The 17,582-nt window shown below is 44.9% G+C and overlaps 1 protein-coding gene across 2 annotated transcripts in view; it reads left to right on the top strand.

The window, feature by feature from the left end:
• Positions 1–9,306, top strand: part of GPR176 (G protein-coupled receptor 176) — a 132,157-nt gene extending 122,851 nt beyond the window's left edge. For both annotated transcript variants that reach the window (XM_004380615.2, XM_004380616.2), the window contains one exon: positions 8,184–9,306. In XM_004380615.2, the coding sequence (XP_004380672.1) occupies positions 8,184–9,306 (1,123 nt within the window). The remainder of the gene's footprint in view (positions 1–8,183) is intronic.
• The last annotated feature ends 8,276 nt before the right edge of the window (positions 9,307–17,582 follow it).

Genomic DNA, 17,582 nt, shown 5'->3' with positions numbered 1-17,582 from the left:
TTGGATTACTCTTCACCAACAAAGAGAACCTCGAAAAGGAAATCAGGAAATCAATACCATTTACAGTAGTCCCCCAAAAGATAAACTACTTAGGAATAAATCTAACCAGGGACATAAAAGACCCATACAAAGAAAACTACAGAACACTATTGCAAGAAACCAAAAGGGACCTACATAAATGAAAAAACATATCATGCTCATTTATAGGAAGACTCAGCATTATGAAAATGTCAATACTACCCAAAGCGATCTACAGATATAATGCAATCCGGATCCAAATTGCAACAGCATTCTTTAGTGAGATGGAGAAGCTAATCACCAAATTTATATGGAAAGGATAGAGACCCAGATGAGTAAAGCATTATTGAAGAAAAAGAACAAAGTGGGGGGCCTCACACTACCTGATCTCAGAACCTACTATACAGCCACGGTAGTCAAAACAGAGTGGTACTGGTACAACAGACACATAGTCCAATGAAACAGAACTAAGAACCTGGATGTAAATCTGTCCATCTACAGGCAGCTGATATCTGACAAACGGCCAAAGTCCATTAAATGGGGAAAAGACAGTCTCTTTAACAAACGGTGCTGGCATAACTGTATGTCCATCTATAAAAAAATGAAACAGGATCCATACCTCACACTATACACAAAAAATAACTCAAAATGGATCAAAGACCCTGACGATACTGGCACTAATCAAAAGAACAGAAGATAATAAATATTTGAGAGGTCGTGGGGAGATTGGAACTCTTATGCATTGCTGATAGGAAGGTAAAATGGTACAACCACTATGGAAAACAATATGGAGCCTTCTTAAAAAGCTAGAAATAACCATTTTGGAAAACTGTATGGAGCTTCCTTAAAAAGCTAGAAAAAGAAATACCATCCAATCCAGCAATCCCACTCCTAGGAGTATATTCTAGAGAAATGAGAGCCATCACACGAATAGACATATGCACACCCATGTTCATGGCAGCATTATTCACAATAGCAAAAAGATGGAAACAACCTAAGCACCCATCAACAGATGAATGGATAAAGAAATTATGGTGCATACAGACAATGGAGTACTACCCAACGATGATGAACCTTGATCAATCTGCGAAGCATCTCACAACATGAATGAATCTGGAGAGCATTATGCTAGGTGAAATAAATCAATCACAAAAGGACAAATATTGTTTGAGACCACTATTAGAAAAACCTAGGAAAAGGTTTACGTACAGAAAAAAACAATCTTTGGTGGTTACGAGGGAAGGGAGGGTTGGAGAGAGGAAATCACTAACTAGATAGCATCCAGGTGTTAACTTTGGTGAAAGGAAAGACAACACACAATATAGAGAAAGTCAGCACAACTTGACCAGAACAATGTCATAGAAGCTTCCTAGACACATCCAAACACCTTGAGGGACTGAGTTACTGGGGCTGAGAGCTGGGTACCATGGTCTCAGGGGACATCTAGGTCAATTGGCATAACATAGTTCATAAAGAAAATGTTCTACATCCTACTTTGCTGAGTAGCATCTGGGGTCTTAAAAGCTTGTGGGTGGCCATCTAAGATACATTTATTGGTCCCATCCCATCCGGAGAAGGGAGAATGAAGAAAACCAAAGACACAAGGAAAATATTAGCCCAGAGGACTAAAGGACTGCATGAACCACAGCCTCCACCAGCCTGAGCCCAGAAGAACTAGATAATGCCCAGCTACTACCACCGACTGTTCTGACAGGGATCACATTAAAGACTTCCGAACAGAGCAGGAGAAAAATACAGAACAAAATTCAAATTCACAAAAAAAAAAAAGACCAGACTTACTGGTCTGACAGAGACTGGAGGAACCCCCAAGACTATGGCCCCTGGACACCCTGCTAACTCAGAACTGGAGCCACTCCCGAAGCCCACTTTTCAGACAAAGATTAGACAGGCCTAGAAAACAAACAGTAACACGTGAGGAACGTGCTTCTTAGTTCAATCAAACATAGGAGACCAGTTGGGCAACTCCTGCCCAAAAGCAAGACGAAAAGGCAGGAAGGGACAGGAAAACTGGATGAATGGACACAGGGATCCTGGGGTGGAAAGGGGGAGGGTGCTGTCCCATTGCAGAGATTGCAGCCAATATCACAAAACAATATGTGTATAAACTTTTGAGTAAGAAAGTAACTTGAGCTGTAAACTTTCACCTAAAGCACAATAAAATAATAAGAAGAAAAGAATCAGTGAATTACTCATGACCCGTGGTTGGACTGTTGCTGTGGTTAGTTGCTGTCTAGTTGGCTCTGATTCATGGCAACCTTACGTATAACAGAACGATACCTAGCCTGTTTGTGCATCGTCTTCACGATCATTGGTGTGCTTGAGGTCATTGTTACGGGCACTGTGTATTTTGAGCGCCTTCTAACCTAGGGGGCTCATCTTCCAGTAATATATTGAATGATATTCTTTTGTGATCCATAGGATTTGCATTGGATAATTTTTGGAAGTAGCTCACCAGACCTTTCTTCCTAGTGAGTCCTACTGTGGAAGCGCCACTGAAACCTGTCCACCACGGTGACCCTGCTGGTATTTGAGATACTGGTGGCACACCTTCCAGCATCATAGCAACGCGCAAGCCACCACAGTACAGCAGACTCCAGTGGGGTGGAGGAGGAGGAGGCGGAGCCTGTGGTGCATACATAGCTGGATGTTGTTGTCGTTAGCTGCCAGCGAGTCAGTTCTGACGCATGGTGACCCCGTGTGTTACAGAGTACAACTGCTCCATGGGGTTTTCTTGGCTGTAATCTGAAAGGAAGCAGATTGCGAGGCCATTTTCTCCAAGGTACCTCTGGGTGAGTTTGAACCGCCAACCTTTAGGTTAGCAGTGGAGTGCAAACCGATTTGCACTACCTAGGGACTTTGGATGATCGAATAGGTTGGGCACACATTTGTCTCTTCTTCTCTAGGCTTCCTTTCTGATTAACACATTCTTCCCTAGATATATTGATGCCTGTAGTCAGTTTAGCATCAAATCTCATTAGGAGCCACCCCAGCTGGTTGGAGAGTACTAGGAGCTGAACCATCCACATGGGCCAGTAGACAGGTGGCAAAGTGAGGGACTGTGGCACGCTGGAGGGCCGCCATTCACCAAAAAAAACCTCTAAAACCAAACTCGTTGCCGTTGAGTCGATTGTGACTCATAGTGACCCTGTGCTCCTAATTAGCAGTCTGTGGGTATCTAGACCTCAGTGGGCAGGACTTCGTGATTTGTAGAAGAGATTTTGGAAATCCAAGATTTTATCATTTTTGAATGTTGGAAATTAATTTTCATTAAAAAAAAAGCTTCTGTGGACTACCCAGATCACTTCAGCAAGCTAAATGTGGGCCACGAGATGCCGGTTTGCCTTTTTTACCTGACTTGGCCTGTCTCTTCCATTGTTCCATGAGAGGTCTTTGAATATCCTGTAAGTGCCCCTGCGCGGCACTGGAACAGAACAGTGAAAGATCAGGACCCCTTTCCTCACGTTTACACCCCAGCAGGTTCTCTAATCCACTTTGTATGGGACCATGGTCATGGTGGCTGACCTTCCGACTGCCTCTGTATCACCTTCTCTGATGAGATCTTAAGTCTTCAGTTTTACATGCTGGACTTTTTCTTTCCTTAAAAAAAAAAAACAAGTTTCAAACAGGATTATTGAGATATAATTTACATACCCTAAAATTCACCCATTTTAAGTGTACAATTCAGTGAATTTTAGTATACTTATATAGTTGTACAGCCATTGCCACAATGTATTTTTGGAACAATTCTATCACCCTAAAAAGAAATGTCATGCCCATTTACAGTAATTCCCCATCCAAACCCTAAACCTCCCCCCCAAACAAAACCAAACCAGTTGCCATTGAGTCGATTCTGACTCATGGCAACCCTGTGTATGCAGAGTGGAACTGTGCTCCTTAGGGTTTTCATAGCTGTGACCTCTCAGAAGCAGATCGCCAGGCCTGGCTTTCCAGGCACTCTGAGAGGGCTCAAACCACCAACCTCTCGGGTAGTGTTGGGGCACTTTACTGTTTGTGCCACCTGGGAACACCTATCCTACCCCTAGCCCTAAAAACTCATTGCCGTTGAGTCGATTCTAGCTCGTAGTGACCCTATAGGACAGAGTAGATCTGCCTCATAGAGTTTCCAGGGGGCGCCTGGTGGATTCGAACTGATGACTTTTTGGTTAGCAGCTGTAGCACTTAACCACTACACCACCAGGGTTTCCCCCCTAGCCCTAGGCAACCACTAATCTCCTTAGTGCCGCCGTAAGTTCGCCTTTTTTGAACATTTCATATAAATGGTATCATAGAATCTGTGTTCTTTTGTGCCTGGCTTCTTTCACTAAGCATAATGTGATTGCATTTCATCCATGCTGTAACATGAGTAGAACTGCCCCATAGGGTTTCTAAGGAGTGGTTGGTGGATTCGAGCTGCCGACCTTCTAGTTAGCAACCGCAGCTCTTAACCACTGCACCACCAGGGCTCCGTATCAGTACTTAGCTACTTTTTGTAATGACAACATAATATTCCACTGTATGGGTATGCCACATTTTGTTTATCTTTTTAGGAGGTGATAGACATTGGGGTTTATTCCATTTTTTGGCTGTTGTAAATGATGTTGCTATGAATCCTGAAAGTCTCTTAATAGGATTCGACAAGAATGGGAACACATTATTCTGAGCACTTAGCTGTTGTGCCTGAAAACGACAGTGACAATCCCTGTGGGGGTATTTCTGGGCCCTTAGTCTCAGACAAGAAAATATGCAAACAATAAAATATTCTCATTTTCTTTCCATCAGAAAAACTACTGTGTTTTTACCGTCATTGAAAAAAAAAAGCATACAGGTCCTTTTAGTGGAAAAACAAGGCTGGTAAGTTCCTATTTCATTATTCAGAGATTCAAATTACTTGCAAGATGTGCACATGAAGATCGAGGAAAACAATCTTTCAGTAGCTTTCTTCCTGTCTCTCCTTTGCTCCAAGATTTATTTCATGGCACCAAGTTAAGAAGTTAATTGGGAGGCCTCCTATGCTTCTTGCATCACTTCTAGAGACGTCCACACTAATGAATGTCTTTGTAATGAGCCCTTTGCTTGTGTGGCAGTCTATTTCCCAGTACATCACGGAATTAGAAATCTATGGAAGCCTGGGTTTGTTACATGTGAGTTATCAAATGGACTCCAGGGCACGTGCTTATGTGTGGGTGCACGGCCATCAGCTCATTATATTTATACAGTTGTTATTAGAAAAGTTTATAGCCAGGAAAAAAAATTTTGAGAGTGTGCATAACTCATACATCTCTCTCTTTTCCCTCCCAGCAAGAGCTCTAGAACACATCTCACCGTGCTCCAGCCATCCCTGATCACCCATAATCAGTGTTGTGCTTACACAGTATCTCCCTCAGCCTGGAACTTTCCCCCAGCTGTCTGTCCCCCACCAGACTCACCACCGTGCCGCCTTCTTCTGATCTTTTCCGAGGTAGCTTTAGGTCAGTGGCGTCACTGGAGGAATGCGGGGTGTGCGGACCATACTAGATGACACTTTCAGAGGGCTGACACCAAAATGACTGTCTATAAAATTTTTGTGCAGTGTTTCAGCAAAAATTTATTATTTTTTATAAAACTATCCCTGTAGTTAGTTATAACAACAAAAACATTTTGTGTAAGCCCAGCTTACATGTATCACTATACCTACAAGGCTAAAACTCTATGCTAATTTACTTTTTGAACCTTCCAATACACTCTAGTCAGAGCTGTCATTATTACCCAATTGCAATGACGTTTTGAATCACGTGGTATCGTCTGCACGCGCTACAAGCACGCACTGCTGGTGTTTTTATAGTCGTTGATTTTATCAAGTTTTCCAGTGTGTTAGAGACAATATTGTAATCAGTGTTTGTGAACCTATATCAATAACTTTTTTGAGAATCAAGTGGTCATTAAAGGAAAAGAAGGAGTGATGTACGGGAATTGCGATTTACGAGTAACAGTACAGAAAACATTATTAAGGACTCTGGTCTGGTTCGGGAGGAGGTCCCCGGGGTGGTGACACCATGAGTTACTGCACGAGGTGACACCATCCCTAGTGATACCACTGCTTTAGGTGCTCCCTTTCCTCTACCTGCTTTGTGCAGGCCTTTGATAGAGCGGTCGTCTCTTTGTTTGTAATTGTTTGCATGTCTTTTTACCCATTGAGTTTAGAGACCCTCTCATGTGTCTTTTCGTCTTTGTAACCCAGTGCCTGGCACAGTACCTGACACATAGGCGGTGCTCAGAAATACTCGTTACAGGAAGACCATGCTTACCTGGCCCCACGAGTGAAGGAATGCAAATAGGGTTGGAAGGTCAACTCTAGCATTAGCTGACTGAAGACGCGTGGGCTGAGCCAGCGTGAAGGACCTCACTCAGATGGCTAGCGACGCCCTTTCCGAACAGATGAGGTTCTAGGGCATGGAAAATTAGTCAGTTCCCTCAAATGATTGATGACATTGGAACAAGGTGCTTTTGGAACTCTGTTTAGGTGGTTACAGAATAAATCAAGTTAAAGCCTGGAAGAAAAGCAGTTTCATTGGATTTTAACAAAAATCTAATTGTGCAGGCATTTCAGACCTATTAACTGCTCTTAGGATTGCTGAGTGATTATCACTGGAACAATGACCATTGAGCAGGCGTACTTTTTGTCAGCCAAATTGATTTTGTAGAAGGACCTTGCAAGAGTTCACCCTGCATACCGGGTTCTTCTGCCCTGAGCAGTTTTAAATGCTAATGATAAAACCAAAAACCGAACCCGTTGCCTTCGAGTTGATTCCGACTCATAGACTGTGATATGAGTTGGCTTTGGATATGTGTATAGACAAATTTCTTGCTTTTCATGGCTTGGAAGATTGCCCTAAAGCAATTGCCCATGAAAAATTTTTGCCAGTAACCCTTTACCCTTAAATTGCAAAATAGATGTCTTTACAGCAGATGGAGACATTCTTTATATTGAGGACAATATTTGGGATGTAATCCTGGGGACAGTAATAATAAAGGTAGATATGAATTGAAATTATTTACTTGTTTTCCTGGTAAAGAAAGAGTCTTAAGAGTCCCGTGAAGACAGGGCATCTCTGCTTATTTGGAAGGGCCCTTTTTTTTCGGTCTAGTGGTGCTTCTCAAATTGTATACCAAAGTCCTCAAAACTTCAGGTTTGACTTCCTGAATTACCCCAGTGGTTCCCTCTGTCTTAGGCAGGATGAAAGCACTGGACATTTTTGTTTTCTCTCCTGATGTTGGTAATATACCGAAAAACCAAACCAGTTGCCATGGAGTCGATTCTGACTCATGGCGACCCCATGTATCTCAGAGTAGATCTGCGCTTCATGGAGTTTTCAGTAGCCATGACCTTTTGGAAGTAGATGGCCAGGACTTTCATTCAGGGTGGCTCTGGGTGGATCTGAACCGCCAACCTTCCGGTTAGTAGCCAAGTGCAAAACCATTTATGCCACCCAGGAGCTTCTTTGTAACATATTTAAAAAAACCAAACCCGTTGCTGTGGAGTCGCTTCCAACTCATGGTGACCCCGTGTGTTACAGAGTAGAACTGTGCTCCATAGGATTTTCCTGGCTGTAATCTTTATGGAAGAGATCACCAAGCCTGTTTCCCGTGATGCTGCTAGGTGGGTTTGAACTGCCCATGTATTAGGTTAGTAGTTTTGTGCAAACCATATATGCCACTCTGGGACACTTTTGGTAATATAAAACCAAAAAAAAAAAAACCCAAACCCACTGCCACTGAGTCGATTCCAACTTATAGCAACCCTATAGGACAGGGTAGAACTGCCCATAGGGTTTCGTTGGCTGTAATCTTTACGGAAGCTGATTGCCACATCTTTCTCTCACGGAGCGGCTGGTGGGTTTGAACTGCTGACTTTCGGTTAGCAGCCAAGCGCTTTTGGTAACATAACCCATTGCTGTCAAGTCGATTCTGTCTCATAGTGACCCTACAGGACAGAGTAGAACTGCCCCATAGAGTTTCCAAGGAGTAGCTGGTAGATTCCAACTGTTGACCTTTTGGTTAGCAGCTGAGCTCTGAACCACTGCGCCACCAGCGCTTCATTGGTAATATAGATCCCCTTAACTTAAAGAATATTTTCTCCTGTGAAATTAATTTTGTCTATTTTTCAGGTACTACTCAGTCCTCTATCCACTGGAGAGAAAAATATCTGATGCCAAGTCCCGTGAACTGGTGATGTACATCTGGGCCCATGCAGTGGTGGCCAGCATCCCTGTGTTTGCAGTGACCAATGTGACTGACATCTATGCCATGTCCACCTGCACTGAAGTCTGGAGCTACTCCTTGGGCCACCTGGTGTATGTGCTGATCTACAACATCACCACGGTCATCGTGCCCGTGGCTGTGGTGTTCCTCTTCTTGATACTGATCCGACGGGCCCTGAGTGCCAGCCAGAAGAAGAAGGTCATCATAGCAGCACTGCGGACCCCACAGAACACCATCTCTATCCCCTACGCCTCCCAGCGGGAGGCCGAGCTGCACGCCACGCTGCTCTCCATGGTGGTGGTCTTCATCTTATGTAGTGTGCCCTACGCCACCCTGGTCGTCTACCAGACTGTGCTCAATGTCCCCAACACTTCCATCTTCTTGCTGCTCACCGCCATTTGGCTGCCCAAAGTCTCTCTGTTGGCGAATCCCGTGCTCTTTCTTACCGTGAACAAATCTGTCCGCAAGTGCTTGATGGGGACCCTGGTGCAGCTGCACCACCGGTACAGTCGCCGTAATGTGGTTCATGCAGGGAGCGGGGTGGCTGACGGCAGCCTGGAGCCCAGCATGCGCTCAGGCAGCCAGCTCCTGGAGATGTTCCACATTGGGCAGCAGCAGATTTTTCAGCCCACAGAAGATGAAGAGGAGAGTGAAGCCAAGTACATTGGCTCAGCTGACCTCCAGGCCAAGGAGATACTTTCCACCTGCCTGGAGGTAGAGCAGGGGCCACAGCTGGAACCCACTTCGTCACCCCCAGGCTCAGTGGACTCCACATCCCAGGTGGCACCAGCAGCCCCTGTGGAAGCTGAGACAGTCCCTGACAAGTATTCCCTACAGTTTGGCTTTGGGCCTTTCGAGTTGCCCCCTCAGTGGCTCTCCGAGACCCGACACAGTAAGAGGCGGCTGCTTCCACCCTTGGGTAACACCCCGGAAGAGCTGATCCAGACGAAGATGCCCAAGGTAGGCAGGGTGGAGCGGAGGATGAGCAGAAACAATAAAGTGAGCGTTTTCCCCAAGGTGGACTCCTAGCAAGGACTGTAAGTTCCTGGAAGCAACAGGGAGCGTCCACGACCCTACCCTCCCTTCACTCTGGCTGTATGATTTGTATGATCTCGTTGCAACCCAGTGTGGGTCAACTCCCCTTGTACGGGCCACATGCTTTTGAATGAAAGGAAAATATATGTAAAATCAAATGTCCTCTTTATTGAGGGAGTATATACATGTATTTATGTCAGTGATACATGTCCATAGCAAAGCCCACGTTCCTCTAGTGGAGATGAGGCTGGGCAGTTAGGAACGGGTCTTGGGGTGGGTACCCCACTGCATTTTCTGGGGACTCCTTAGTTCCCTGGGCCCAGCAGAGGACACATGGAAGGAAGACCGTCCACAAGCTCAGTGGGAGCAGGGGCACTCAAAGGGAAGCCCAAGATAATGATGGAGCCGTGTGGCCACAAAGAAAATATGACAGAACATTAACACCTTTTGTAATGACACCTTTTCTCTGGAAGGTCCAATCATAGGACTGGCAGTTCCTCACGATGCCCTTCATCCCTTTCACTGGGATGAAAGAGATGAAAGAAAGAGATGACTATTCCATCTCTATTTGACCGGCATTGAAATAGGTGTGCCCAGAAAGGTGAGGGAGATCTTTTGTCCTCGATTATCCGGACACCCTCCTAGCATCACCAAGGCACCAGAAAGATACTCCTGCCCTCCTCTAGTCATGGTATTGGTTGGAAACCACCACAAGCTTTTCACGATATTGTTCCTTCTTAAATTTTGTTTTCTCAACAAATGAGAGAGAAGCTTAGAGGTGGAGAAAGACTGAGAAATGCCACAACACTCGTCTTTCCTCTTCCCACGAGAAAGGTGCTACAAAAAATCAGCATGAGAATACTGAAAAACACTTTCTTATGCAAGCTTTTGAAATGAAAAGGCAGTTGAAATGCAGAGTTAGTGTAAACTGAGTCCTCTGGAAACAAGCTGAAAACACATAATTAGGAAAGGTGGTTCTGTCCGTCAGGCTGAGAATCTGACAAAGGTGGCTCCGTTCTGATGAGGACTCCCGAGCCCAGGCATGGTCTCGTTTTCAGTCTATTTGTACAGCTGTGGTTCTCTCTTCGTTTTGGACAAGAAGGAGGAACAGAACAGGGAGAAATAGCCCTGTTAGTCATTGCAGAATACCAAGGAACACCTAGCTTAGGGTGAGCTCTTTGCTTCCTCCATCCCAGTGACGTTCCAGTAGGAGCCAGAGTGGATGGAAGAGGGAGGACATTGTCCTCAGCTGATTAGTCCCTGGTGGCGCTTACAAATGATTCGAGTTCATTTCAGGAGTGGATTTCACCACGCTGAATTCACACAGAGATAGTACTTCACTCGGAATGAGGGCAAGTCAACTGCCAGCTGTCTTTCTTTCTCTAGGGGTTTTGTTAATAGTTCTTAGGGGTGTCTCCAGTGTCTTGAGCAAGCTTGAAAGGCCATTGGGTATTCTCACTGGCAAACTGCTAAGTCGCAAAGGCAGTGGTCCTTACAGGGAAGCTCAGACTACGTGGAGGGAGTCTCCTTTTCCTTTCTTGGGTGTGGTGTCTCGTGATTCTGAACAAGTGAACCCAAAGGCCCTGCCCCTGCAGAGGGAGCACCCTTTCCTCCGTGTCGAGTCTGCTTGCAGTGTCGTTTGTTCACAGCAGAGATGGGACTGCCACATCCTGACCTGCGGTGCCCTGCCACCTGGCCCCTTTGTGCATGCCATCTGTAACCCCTCACCCTGGTAGTTAACGTGGTGGTCCTTCGAGCTAACCTTTCCAAACCTTCACAGTTGTTACTTTTATCATGGGGAAAATGAATCTGTCAGAAAACTGTGTCCACTTTAGAAGACTCTGTCCAATGTAGCCACTTTCCGATAATACATATGTACGACTTAATTCTGATGGGGCACATTTGGTGGGCATATTTCTTATGTATGTTTGAAGTGCCTGATTGACTTCTCACAGGTCATTGCCAGATGTATTTCTATACTCCTTGATGAATAACATTTTAATAAAAAACTGAAAAGCAGCTTCTGAACTCAAGAAAAGTTGTATGAGCTATTTTTTTTTCCTTCTTTTCCCTCTCTCTCAAGTGGCGTACTCAGCGAGCCTCTCTCTTCTTACGTGATCGCAAATGAAAGGCCTTTGTTTTTTCCCATAAATGCGGATGCGGGATTGCACGTTTTCTTGTATTGTCGCAACTAAAAGAAAATGAATTACCAGGGAGAAAATGGGACATTAGGACAATTGGTCCAGATTGAGTTGGTGGATGGACTGCTCCAGGGTCTAGGTGGAGGTACACAGGGAGGAGAGGAGTGGGGCTGTCACCCGTCCACCACGTGGGGGGGCGATAGCATACTGGTTAGAGCCGTGGACCTTGAAGTCAGATTGCCCATACCCGAATCCTGGCTCCACCACTGACTGACTGGCTTTGTGACTTTGGGCAGGTGAGATAACCTCCATGACTCTCAGTTTCCTGGTGCAGTGGTTAACAACTTGGCTGCTAACCAAAACGTCAGCAGTTCGAATCCACCAGCCGCTCCTTGGAATCCCTATGGAGCAGTTCTACTCTGCCCTGTAGGGTCGTTATGAGTCGGAATCGACTCGATGGCAATGGATTTGGTTTGGTTTTTTGGAATAATGGTGTCAGAAGCTTCTGTTGCCCCAACTCACATACTTCCCCTGATTTTAGTCGCATCTGCAGTGGGCAGTTCTGGGCAGCTTTCACTGACTTCTTCCCCGAGAGCAGTCAAGCCCTAGCTTGAGAGGAGCCATTCACTGATGCGCCTCAAGGAGCCCTCCTAGTGAGTGGTTAAGTGCTCGGCCGCTAACTGAAAGGTTGGCGGTTGAACCCACTGGCCAATCCGCAGGAGAAAAGATGTGGCAGTTTGTGTCTGTAAAGATTTACAGCCTTGGAAATCCCATGGGGCAGTTCTGCTTTGTCTTACAGGGTCGCTGTGAGTTGGAAGTGACCCGACAGCAGGGGGTGCGGGCTCCAGGTCAGGTCTGAGCAGTGCCGAGCGCTTGTCTGACCTGCGCCCCGGGGTGGGGTGTTTCAGCACGCACACCGCTGCTGCAGCACCTGGAACTGACCTGCTCAGGGGGGAGAAAAGCTTATCTGGGCTGGATTTTGGTGGAGGGGAATGGTTACTGCCTTCTTATTATAATCTACCAATGCATCAACATACAATGTAAACAACACCCTAACGAAATAATTAACTTCTCCCCAAATAGTTGTCAAAAGTTAGCAGGTTTATATCACAACTGATGTGCTGTATTAGAGTTCTGTAGCCAAAAGATGAATCGTGCTAAAGGACCTGGGAAGATGTGACTAAAACAGAAATTGAAATTGGTATCAATGCCTAGGGCTGCATCAAAAGCCTTTTTAGGTGAAGCTTTGAAAATAAATGGAAATGATCTTAGTCTCTCCGTACACAAGGCGGCAGAAGCAAAAATCTTCTCCTTTTAGCTTCAGGTTTGACCCATGTTTTTCCCCATTCCTGCCATGGGGACAAGTTAGTTAATCGGCACAACAAAGGCATGAAAACCTTCATGGAACTGAAACTATTGTCTCCAGCTTTGTTTTACATGAACCTCTGTTGCTATGTCCCATGTTCACGGGACTCGGGAGCCTCTTAGGTCCAACCTTAAGTGAATGAATGAATTCGTACGTAAGGGATGCAGCACCTGGAGCACTGCAGAATCTCTATCACCTGTGAGCTGATGCAAGGTTCCCTGTCAAGAGAGTTGTTGCTGATTCTTACTGATTTCCCCTGGAATGACTCAGACAAGGGTTAAAGGCATGGAATGCAAGGTCTTTGCCCCACCTTGCTCTTCAAACAACTAAGCCTCGCCTTATTCACTAGAGAGAGTGTAAATTCTCAACCTGGAAGGGAAGTTCAATGCTGAGAAACACGGTTCCAAGCATGCGTGTCGGATGTAAAGAATAATCCTTTTCTCAGCTATATTGATCAGAATTTAGTGATTAAACCTCTCTGCCTCCTCTCAGTTTTCTATGTGCTTATTCATTGCAATCTGTGTACAAAATATGCACACAACGGAGGTGCTAGAATGAACATGTGTTGTACATTCTAAGGCAACAAGTGGGAAAATGTACCACACGAGGGATAATGCTTTTGAAATATTAACTTTATTCCCTGAGGCACGTGAGCTCCCTTCTTGCCTTTCCTTTGCCCTTGATATTAACATTTATTGCCTCAGGAGACGGGACAAAGCAGAGTGGAAAGCAAATATCCTGTTCTCTTCCCAATTGTTGCATCTCAAAGCCTGGGTCTTAGGAGAACAGAGGGGACCCTTGGGGGTTAGGCTAGTAGTTCTCACCGGGGGCAATGTTTCCCCTACGGAATATTTGGTAATGTCTAGGGACACTTTCGTCAAGATTTGAGGGATGCTCCTGACATCTGGTGGTGCAGTGGTAAAGAGCTTGGCTGCTAACCAAAAGGTCAGCAGTTCAAATCCACCAGCAGCTCCTTGGAAACCTCATGAGGCAGTTCTACTCTGTCCTATAGAGTCGCTATGAGTCAGAATCGATTCAACAGCAACTGGTTTGGTGTTTTGGTTTGGTACTGGCATCTAGTGGGTAGAAGCCATGGATGCTGCTAAACACCCTATAATGCACAAGGCAGCCCCCACAACAAAGACTGACCTGGTCCAAAATATCACTAGTGCCAAGGCTGAGAAACCCTGGGTTAGTCAAAGGCTCAATGTGGTTTTAGGAGGGTGAGACCATATCCCTCCAATAGGAAAAGATTCCCTGGGGTTGAGGATAGTGGAGAGAAGAGAAGCCAGAGGGAAGTGATGAGGGTGTACCTTCTGGATTAAGGGGTCGTAATGCTGCCTCCTGAGCAAAGCCCCCAGGATGCAGGAAAACAAAGCAATATCTGTGCAGTTACAAATCTGTATAACTGCAGGAGTCTTGGAGTAAGTCCAGGAAGCCATGGCCCTGTAGATAGTCTCAAAGATATTTCCACGAGAAAGAGAAATCCCAAACCTAAAGATACAAATGGACAGGAAGGATGGATGTTTTAGTGACAACCCGCTTGGATTGCTGAATCAAATGGGGCAATGGATGACCACGTGAGCAGGGACATTAGGGACAATGTCGTTACCCCTCTCGTCCCCCACAATATTGTGGTACAATGTGAGAGGAAGGAGACCTTGAATGTCTGAGATTATTTCCACCTTTCCTGAAGAAAAACCCATTAACCCATTGCCATTGAGTCAATAGCGGCTCATGGCAACCCCATGTGTTACAGAGTAAAACTGCTCCATAGGGTTTCCTTGGTTGTAATTTTTATGAAAGCAGACTGTCAGGCCTTTCTTCCATGGCACTGCTGGGTAGGTTCGAACCTTCAACCTTTAGGTTAGTAGTCGAGCACAAACCATTTGTGCCACCCAGGGACCTTCCCAGAAGAAAGGGGTCTTAAGATGAAAATTAAGCTATAAAGGGGGAAAAATTAAATGCCAAGTAGACACCAAAGAAGCTTAACTTGAAAGCTGGCCACTGGGCCATCTGGGAGAAGACTGTGGATGGAAGCTGAGGGGGGTTGGAAGAGGTCACGCCATTGTCCTACCTTGCATCAGAGAAGTATACAATGAGGGCCACGTGCAGGACTTCAGCAGATCCGCCACAAGTGCCCAGTGAGAGGACAACAGCAGTGCCAGTCAAGTAGAGGCCATGTTCCCCTTTCCCTCATCCTTCCTCCTAACTCCATGGAGACAACAGGGAGACGCAGGAAAGGCAGCAGAGAGAGAGAGAGAGGTGGAGATGATGCTTGTCCTCCCGTGGTGAGTTCCTCGGGCTATAAGTCAAGCCTGAGTTGGGGGGATGGGAAGAGCATTACATTAGGCGTACTAGATAGTGAGTCTAATGATAGACTCTTTAATATTTGAAAGTGAGTAGAGACTGGTAAGATCTGCGTGGGCTACAATTAAGGAACAGGAAAGGCAGCTTCCATGGGTTAAGTACTCCTACTGAATCCATACTCTGCAGTGCAGTCGTGATGGTCACAAGAGTAACCAGCCTTGGAATGAAGGTGGCCGTTAGGACATCTGAGTGGAGAGACACGGTGACAGGTTCTTAATGATGTCACTGAGCTGCTAAATCATACACCCTCACCTCTGAATGTCCAGTTCTGTGAGATAATAAATTTCCATGTCGGGTACGCCAGCTTGAGTCATGAACTAATTTATTATTTGCAAAGAAGAACACATCAAAAATTGCTCTTGTTTGAGGACACAATCTCAATAATCTTCTCAGATTAATCTTTAATGTTTTCCCATGAAGGATCTACTTCTTTTTCTGTATCTGAAGTTTTATATTAGCTTAATAAAAAAGTGCCACAAAGGAACCATTTTTGGTATCTGAAAAAGAGATGGTTGGTTGAATATATGTATCTAATTGTATTCCCTCCTGAAATTCCGCTGAAACTTTATTTCAGAGATTAAAAGTCGTAAATGCATAAGGACACAAGGAGTAGGAGAAGAGACAAAGCACTCTGTGCCTCCTGGGTGAGCCTACAACAGCAAAGAATTTTAGAAGCTAGAAAGCATACAGATTGTGGTAACTGATTTAGCAGATTCAAGAAATTCCCAAGAGCTTTTTGTTGTTGTTGTTTGAAATTTTCCTTTTCAAGGGCATGCAGTATTTTCTTTTATCTCTCTGAGGAGATTAAGGATAATTCTTTTCTGTGTGTTTGTCTTGGCATTTGCCTTTCATGCTAGAGGTTTTCCTCTGATGGCTGGTAATTCTTGGCTAAGGAATCCAGGTACCTTTGGAACTCAGTATAGGGTGGAGGGAGATGGCAGCTGCTTGAGAAGTAGTTAGAGACCTAGCTAGGTCTGCTGTCTTGCACTACACTGCTAGGCCAGGTGCCCCTCCTCAAGCCAGATGCCCCCCTTCCCACCCCCACCTACCAGTCATCTTCCCACATCTCACTACCAGAACCCTGGAAGTCAGGCCTTTACCCTCCAAGGAGATTGGAAAAGTCTTCTCTGAGGAATCTGACCAGCCCAAGAAGAGAGACTTAAAGGTACTAACACCAGAAGTTTCTCATCAAACAGCCCAACCAGATCACCCTACTGTAAAGCTACAAATTAACAGGTTCCCCCCCTGGTATCCAATCCTTAAATGTGAGCAGACAGCCAAGGATTGCCAGACATCAGAGGAAGCTAGTATAAAAGGCAGATGCCAAAACAAACCAAAAACACAAACCCAATGCTGTCGAGTCAATTCTGACTCAGAGTGACCCTGTAGGACAGAGTAGAACTGCCCATAGGGTTTGCAAGGAGCAGCTGGTAGATTCCAACTGCCGACCTTTCGGTTAGCAGCCATAGCTCTTAACCACTGCACCACCAAAACAAACACGCAGAAAAAAAGAAACTTGGAGAAAAAACAAGCCATACAGGAAGACTAAAACTCTTTCTTTAGTATCTTCAGAGAGATATAAGAAGATATTGTGTGCCCTTAAAGGAAACATTCAAAGGACAAGGGACTTACAAACTTGATCACATTAACAAAAAACTCAACAGAAGTTGAGTTGAGAAAATCTTCCAGAAAGTACTGCAAAAAGATAGAAAAAAAGACAAAAGATTTAAGAAAATTCGAGAAGGAATCTAGGAGGTCCAGCAGCCAAATAATAGGAGCACCAGAAAGAGAGAAGAGAACAGAGAGGAGAAAACCATCAATGAAATAATTTATGACAATGTCCCAGAAATGAAGGACATGAGTTTTCAATTTGAAAGTGACCACTGAGTGCTAACACAAGAGATGAAAGTAGATCCAAATCACTGTAAAATTTCAAAACACCAGTGACAGAAGATTATACAAGCTTCCAGAGAGAAAAAACAGGTCACATACTAAGGATGAGGAACCAGAATGGTCTTGAACTTCTACACAACAACACTAGAAGCTATAAGATAGTAGAGCAATGCCTTCAAAATTCTGAAGGAAAATTATTTCTAACCTAGAATGCTAAACCCAGCCAAACTCTTAATAAAATGTGAAGGTAGAATAAAGATATTTTCAAAAATGCAAGTCTTGAAAAATTTACTTCTCATGCATGCACTCTTTCCTAGAAGTCACTGGAGGATGTTGTCCTCTGGCTTAGTTAACTAGTGCTGCTATAACAGAAATACCACAAGTGGATGGCTTTAACAAAGAGAAATTCATCCTCTCACAGTCTAGGAGGCTAGAAGTCTGAATTCAGGGTGCCCGCACAAGGGGAAAGCTTTCTGTCTCTGTCGGCTCTGGAGGAAGGT

Source organism: Trichechus manatus, unplaced genomic scaffold (assembly GCF_000243295.1).
Source record: "Trichechus manatus latirostris isolate Lorelei unplaced genomic scaffold, TriManLat1.0 scaffold00076, whole genome shotgun sequence".
Taxonomy (NCBI): domain Eukaryota; kingdom Metazoa; phylum Chordata; class Mammalia; order Sirenia; family Trichechidae; genus Trichechus; species Trichechus manatus.
The sequence above is the reverse complement of the archived record's forward strand: the minus strand, read 5'-3'. Positions and strand labels throughout refer to the sequence as shown.